This window comes from Oenanthe melanoleuca, chromosome 3 (genome assembly GCF_029582105.1).
Source record: "Oenanthe melanoleuca isolate GR-GAL-2019-014 chromosome 3, OMel1.0, whole genome shotgun sequence".
NCBI classification, from domain to species: Eukaryota; Metazoa; Chordata; class Aves; order Passeriformes; family Muscicapidae; genus Oenanthe; species Oenanthe melanoleuca.
In genome coordinates, this window is record NC_079336.1 from 100,680,016 (window position 1) to 100,687,433 (window position 7,418).

The 7,418-nt window shown below is 47.0% G+C and overlaps 1 protein-coding gene across 2 annotated transcripts in view; it reads left to right on the top strand.

Annotated features, from left to right (window-relative positions):
- The window catches only part of REL (REL proto-oncogene, NF-kB subunit), a 40,768-nt gene that overhangs the window by 30,798 nt on the left and 2,552 nt on the right, over positions 1-7,418 (top strand). For both annotated transcript variants that reach the window (XM_056486525.1, XM_056486526.1), the window contains 5 exons: positions 2,276-2,416; positions 5,933-6,037; positions 6,321-6,533; positions 6,853-6,921; positions 7,024-7,098. In XM_056486525.1, the coding sequence (XP_056342500.1) occupies positions 2,276-2,416; positions 5,933-6,037; positions 6,321-6,533; positions 6,853-6,921; positions 7,024-7,098 (603 nt within the window). The remainder of the gene's footprint in view (positions 1-2,275; positions 2,417-5,932; positions 6,038-6,320; positions 6,534-6,852; positions 6,922-7,023; positions 7,099-7,418) is intronic.

Here is a 7,418-nt window from a genome sequence, read left to right on the forward strand (position 1 = left end):
ATTTTTGAAAATTCTATTAGATCGTTCATCAAAACATGCAAATCAGGAGCAGTGGGTTTTGCTGCAATAGGATGAGCTGTACACAGTGATTCTGTCCCTTGCCATTCTTGGCACACCACTCCCGTGTCAGGTGCTAAACAGATTTATTGGGAATTTGCGCAAGTTTGTAGCGGAGGAAGTGATGTCATTTGAACATTAGCATTGCTGATTTTCTCCATATCTAGAGTATTTTTGCTTTTATAGAGTACTCTTAGGCTTTAGTCTGCTGTTACATGTTTCTGAGGAAGAGGCACAATTTCCCTGTGGAAAGCACAGAGCAGGACTGAGGCTCTTTTAGTGTGAGAGAGGAACTTGGTTGCACAACCACAAAGTCCTCACTTGGTTCAGGGTCAGAAGCCAGGTCCAGATTTCATGCTCAGCTTCCATCTACAGAACAGCTTACTCAGGCAAAGGTATTGAGTGAATCTCTGTGCTTGGTTTGATTGACCCTTGGGTCTCTGGGAGGATCCACATGGTCACTTATGGCTAGCACAGCGCAGGGACATAAGCCCTGGTGTCAGGGTGTCCTTGGGAGCTGGCTGTGATGCCAGGGCATGGATTAGAGCTGCTCTCCTCATAGCCCTTCTTCAAGGTGCACTTTGGAAAATGCACTTTTCTTTCTGTGTTCTCTGAATCAGACTGTATCCAGAGGCAGTGGGCTGTGGGCTCAGCCAAATCCAAGTCAAGGCTGAGGAGCTGTTCCCAACCTGTTTCCTAAAGATCCTATTTTGGGTTAGCAGGTGGACTAATGAAGTGCATTAAAGCATAAACCTTTATGTATCTGGTGAACACCAACCTGCAAAATGCTCAGGGACAGGACTCCCCTGGGCCTCACCACTTCTGAAGTTCACACAGTTGTTGCTTAGTTTTGTACTCACTGCCATATTTGCCTTGAAATATTGCAGATCACAGGCTTGTAAAGGGGAAAGGTGACATGATTTCCCTTTGCAGTAGAGACCAGGAGAAATTGATATTCAGAGCACCAGAAGGACTCAAAATGCCAGTGGAAAGTATTCTGAGCTCATCAGGCTTACTATTTCACACTATCAAAAGGTAAAAGGAAGAAGTCACTAAGTGGGCATTGTGGAATCCCACTCGTGCCAGGGTGGAGACCTGAGCCAGTGATAAATGCTAAAGGTCAGAGCAGGCAATCTAATCAGTACAGCGTGGTCCCCAGGCTTCTTATCACAGCCAGTTTAATCTTCTGTTCTTGCAAGAGCCCTTTGAAAGGGAGGGGAGGAGAATAGAGAGCTGGTGAGCTGGTGACTTGGCACATGTTGGCTTTGAGTAACTGTGAGGAGTGTGGAACAGCTAAACTGCAGCTTGGAGGGGTTTGGGGAACAAAAACACTTACAATGATTTTAATTATCAGTACTTAAGTGAAATTAAGCTAGTTTCTCATTTTTACTAGCATTGAGTGTCAACATAGTGGTTGCCTTAAAAGAAAGTGTCAAATTCAGAAGGGGCTGCTCTTCCCAGAATTTTCCATTAAGCTGGGAATACATGAAATGTTCAGTAATGATATCCCAAGCCCTGTAATTAAAATAAGGAGTGAGCAAAATTGAAATGCTGAGTTTGGGTTATGCATTGCTGGATTTTACACTGGGAGGAGTATGCAAGGAAATGGATCCTTTCCAGCAAGGCTTTCCTTCTTGTGTTACAAATCTGTATCCTAGTGGCTCCACTAACCCCTGCTCTGAAAGGTACAGCTGTGACATTGGTGGTGATGGGGCAGGGAGGTGGTTTCTGTTGTTTCAGCTTCATTCTTGCCCCAGGAATTGCCTTCTGACTCTTTTTCCATCTCAGTTCCTAGAAGAAAATAACGATACCATGTAGGCACAGTCTTGTCAGCGCTGCAGAAAATCTTTAACCGAAATGTTTCTCTTGGGCAACAACATTAATTCTGTAAATTTTATCACGCACAAAGAAGAGTAAAAAAATTACTTTTAAACTATAGATATATGAAAATGTTGTGGCAGGCAGGATGAGGAGCCCAGACACATGAAACAGCTGGAGAATTCGGGCAGTTGAACCTTGTTGGGTGCAGGGAAAGCGCTGAAGGCTTCAGCATTGTTTCTTGTGAACAAGGGATTAATTCATGCAGCCCCTGCCCAGCTTCCAGGGGCTACATGTGCCTGGGGAACACCACCTCTTTTCCTGGTGAGGATCCATGCCCAGTTTGGTAAAGAACTCATGCTGGTTCTGTGACTGAGCCCCATTGCTGTGTGTCCTTCAGTGCCCGAGGAGCAGCTGCACAACATCGACGAGTACGACCTCAACGTGGTGCGGCTCTGCTTCCAAGCCTTCCTCCCTGACGAGCATGGCAACTACACCATAGCCCTGCCTCCTCTGATTTCCAACCCCATCTATGACAACAGTGAGTACCAGCTCGGCCACATGCCTTTCCTTTTCTTTTCCCTCTCGTTTTTCTCTCTAGCTTGGGATGACAAATGCCATCTTTCTGAGGTCCCTGCCAGTTCTGGGTGACTTCTGTGGCTTAGGACTGTCACAGTGAGCATAATTCAAACATGATCCCAGGGTGAAATGTTGGCCAGCCAGAGTAAGGATTGTCCATGGCATTCATGGACTCACACACAGGTGTTTTTCCAGTCGTTGGTCACACACAGCAGTGATTGCAAGGAAAAGCCGGTGCCTGACGTGCCCAGTGATTAAAGTGATAGAAGTGAGATGGATGGCTGCCTCAAGGCTGATCTGTTTTCCAAGGGAGTCCTCTGGAGCCTTCTTGTGCCCTTGAGGAATCTTTATCCCAGTGGGAAACTGTCCTCAGGTCTTTGTGTCCTGGCTGGTGGCTGTTTCACTGTATGGGGTGGGTAATGGAAGAATCCTTGGCCATGCTTCTGGAGGGTGCAGAAATACGTAACACCCCTTCTTTGCACTGTTTTCCACATTGCACAAAACTGGACATCCATAAGGCATCAGCAGCTGAGGATTTTAGCCCCCAGTGTATGCTGGACTCCTCTCTGGGAGCAGAGTAGCAAAAGAGCTCTTAATCCTTGAAAACTTTCCTGCAGTGTTTTTCATTTCTGCACCATGAGTGTTTCCATGCTAAATATTTGATGTCCTCATTTTGGCAGAAAGTATAAAATGAGATCTGCATTTCCTGAAGTTGTTAGGATTGTGTTGATGTGGGCACAACCATTGTGACTATGTTGAGCATGAACTCAGATGGCTCTGATATATTTAGAGTCTCCTCTAGAACCGTCTGGAAGCTGGAACCGCGAGCGTTGCGCTACTGAGAACCCTTGCACTGAAATAATCAGGGCTGAGATAAAAACTGATGCACCAGATTTGCAGCTTTGCCATTTAGAAATGTGCCAAATCACGATTACTCGCGCCGTGGGCTGACGTCAGTCCCGGTGGAGCTGTGAGAGCTGGGGCTGAGCGTGGCAGGGGAAGCAGGGGCGGGTGCTGGGGGTGTCTGTGGGCAGCACTGCAGGCACCCAAAGCCCTCCCTGTAGCGTAGCAGCCCTGTAAATAAACCCCTGCAGAGCTGCGACCACAAATTGTAACAAACGGCCCTGCTCAGTTTCGGATCCGAGCTTTTAGAAGCCTCAGCCTGGTTAAAGCTGCTCTGGCCTTTGGGTGACTGCAGGCTGGGCAACCCTGGGCTCTGAGGTCTGAGCCTTCACAGATCTGCTTGGATTAGAGCAAAGAGACACTCTGAAAAACAGCTTGGACACTTCAAATCCAGTATTTTCTTCCCTTCCTCATCCTTCGTAGTCTCCACTTGCTTTGGATAGTGAGGCACAGAAGAATCATATTGACATCACACAGGCAACCCCATCAGCAGAGGCTGCAAGTGTCTCAAATTCAGCACCTTCTGCTTCCAGATGCTTCTAAAGTGAACTGGTTTGGAACAGAAATTTCCCAAGTTGCATATCAAAAACTCTTAGGAAGAGTCAGCTGAGGCAGCTCAGCATTTCTGAGAAATGGGGCTGGGTAGAACATGTTGTCCTGCCCTTGCTGAGAGCAATGTGATTTTCAGTGGGGAGCTCGTTTCTCTAGGGGTTTGTCACCAGGGATGTGGTGTAGGAGGGTGAGGAACAGGAATTGGGCAGGAGCTGAGGTGACAGGGGATGAGGAACATTTCCCTCTGAGGCAGGTGCTGGGCTCAGAGCTACTGCTGACAGCACAGTGCTGCATCCACATCTGCTGGCATTTGTTGTGTGCGTTGATTTCCCTTCTGAATTCCCTGTCCAAGGACAAAACAACAGATTCCAGTAAAGGAGACTGTCCCAAAAATCTGTTACCAGGACTTAAAGGGAACTGCAAGAGAGCTGGAGAGGGACTTTTCACAGAAGGGCATGCAGTGACAGGACAGGGAGTGATGGCTTCAGATGAACAGAGGGAAAGGTTAGATGGAATATTAGGAAGAAATTCTTCCCTCTGAGGGTGGGAAGGTTACCCAGAGAAGCTGTGGATGCCCCTGGATCCCTGGAAGTGTCCAAGGCCGGGTTAGACAGGGCTTGGAGCAATCTGGGATAGTGGAAGATGTCCCTGCCCATGGCAGGGGTGGGGCTGGATGATCTTTAAGGTGCCTTCCAAGTCAAACCACCCTGTAATTCTCTGCTATTGAGTGCCATTCAAGCACACAGAAGTGAAACATTGGTAAAATTAGGCTTTTCCTCACAATTCTTAATTTACCCTTCCTGTGAAAAGTGCACCATGACGCTGTCAGTCACATGGCCCTGTGCTGTTTCTGGGTTTGTTTGGTTTCCCCTCCTTGAAGGTTTCTGATTCATTCAGCAAATGAAGTGATGTGTGTCATGTAGTACATGAGGCAGTAGCTCCCACTTACAACAATGACAGTAATAAGTGCAGATAGTAAATACGTAACTGGGGACTGGTGAGAGGAACTCTGCTCTAGGTGTACTCTGTGTTGTGCTGGAGCTGTACTTGGCTAGGAATTGATTCAAACTGAGAGTCTAAAGCATATTTGTTAGGTTTGGATTTGATTTGTTTTTTTGGGTTTTTTTGGATTTTGTTTTTTTTGAGGTTGACACCATGAGCTTTGGTTTTTGTGTGGGATGGGGAGCCTGTGGTGGTGGAGCCTCATGGATGATCAGTTTCATGGTGTCAAAGCAGCACCAGCTGGATCATTCCAGATATTTTAAGTGTGTTTGGAGCTGCTGCTCCAGAACAGACCCAGACACCACCAGGCAGAGCATGGCTCCATCCCACTGGAGTTTTCCATAGCCATGAGATTGTTTGGAATGCAATGTGCAGCCTCCAGTGGAGGTTAATTCATGGTGAGAGGCAGCTCTCCATCCACAACTATCCTGAGGGCTGTTCACCTACAGCCACAGTCTGGAGTTTGGAGTTTGGGTGTTTTGGGGTGAAACCTGCTGCCCTCAGTGAAGGTGTGAAATTATGGTCTTAGAGCTGCTCTTGGACACCTGCAGAGAGGAGCAGAGGAGAGGCTGGAAGGCCAAGGACCTCTGTGAATACAGCTACAGCCAGACCCTCAGAGAGGGGAATTCTGACTTGCTAGCCCAGCTCTTTCCAGAGAAATGTGACTGTACCAGTAATAAGTCACTCACAGAACTGCTTTGAATTCTGCTTGAAGGGCAGAGGGGTTGAGCACAACCACATCAGTGAGGGAAGTATCTGAGAGTGCCCTACAGTAGTGAGGGAGTGGATGGCACAGCAGTGCTGGTGTCTTGTGTTTGGAGATAAGCTGTAGGATCATGGAATATCAGACCCTGCTGCTGAATTTCCTGTATGGAGTGACTTGCTTTGTGTGGATTTCAGGGTGTCACACTCCAGCAGCTGTTGCCTTCCCTTCATAAGCCTGAACTCCCAGCACCTCCTATCCAACAGTGGCAGAGCCACAGTAAATTCTATGTCATGAAATTTTCCTCTTTGCTTCCAGGAGCTCCCAACACTGCAGAATTGAGAATTTGTCGTGTGAACAAGAACTGTGGAAGCGTCAAAGGAGGGGACGAAATATTTCTGCTGTGTGACAAAGTTCAGAAAGGTAACTTGGATTAGGTTTTTCTCTCTCCCTTTTTCCCAAATGGACACATTTTCCTTCTGGGGGGCTGAAACCCTTCACCACACACCTCAAACTGGTTTGGTTTTGTAGCAGGGTGGAACAGCTTTCAGGTTTGAGGGATCCCAGCACCTCTTGTGCCTTTAAAATCGAGCCATTTACTTTGCACCTGAATTCTGAGTCGGGCTCCTCACTTTGCTCCCCTTTTTTCTGCTGCAAGTTTTCAGTTTTCCATCTTAACAAGCATCTTCTGTTCCTTGTGGCCTAGATGACATAGAAGTCAGGTTTGTCCTGGACAACTGGGAGGCCAAAGGTTCCTTCTCCCAGGCCGACGTTCACCGCCAGGTCGCCATCGTGTTCAGGACGCCGCCGTTCCTCAGGGACATCTCCGAGCCCATCACGGTGAAGATGCAGCTGAGGAGGCCCTCTGACCAGGAAGTCAGTGAGCCCATGGATTTCAGATACCTGCCAGATGAAAAGGGTATGGTTCCAAAGAGATGGGCTTCTCAACAGCCATTATCCACGCAGGTGGTAGTGGCTTAATTAATGAAAAATCTGCAGCAGCGCTTCAGCAAAGTAGAGTTTGGGGTTTTAAAAGTTACAGCAGTCAGTTTACTCTCTCTTTCAGTGAAAATAGCAGAATTACTGTTGGGTAACACTGGTATGGTTTGTTAGTGCTGCCATGTCTGCAATATTTTTCTTTAAATAATTCCTACTATGACTTGGTGCCACTAGAAAGTTCCTTTAGGCCTTAATTAAAGATAATGCAGCATTTTCCCCTTCCACTCTTTTCTCTATAGATCCATATGGCAACAAAGCAAAAAGGCAAAGATCAACGTTGGCTTGGCAGAAGCTCATACAGGACTGTGGTAAGGAAAATATTTGTCTTTTTCTTCATGTTTGAGTGAACTTACATTTAGATGGAGCTGTTTCCTCTAAATGCTGCACACTTATATTGTGTTCCATCACAGGATCAAACACGATGGAGAGGCCCAAAGTAACCTCATTCCCTGTTGTCACTCCTGAAGGGAAGCTGATCAAGAAAGGTAAGTTTTCGCAATCTGCTTGTACAGATTGTGCCTTCCTCTTTGCTTGGAATTCTCATCTCTCGAGGGTTTCTTCCTGTAAGATAGTGAAGCTTCTGACTGTACAAACTTAAAGCTATCAGCTCTTTATGTCACCCTCAGTTTGGGCCATAGAGGGTTGAGTAGGCAGCTCTCTGGGGTGTTGTAAGAAACTGGCATGGGAGCAGTGAAGCAAGCAGACAGTGGAAATCAATGGAAGTACCCGAACAATCTTGCTGTCTTTCCTTTGCTTGTTACCATTCCTGATTCCAAAAACCCTGAAAAGCGGCATTCTCTCGTAG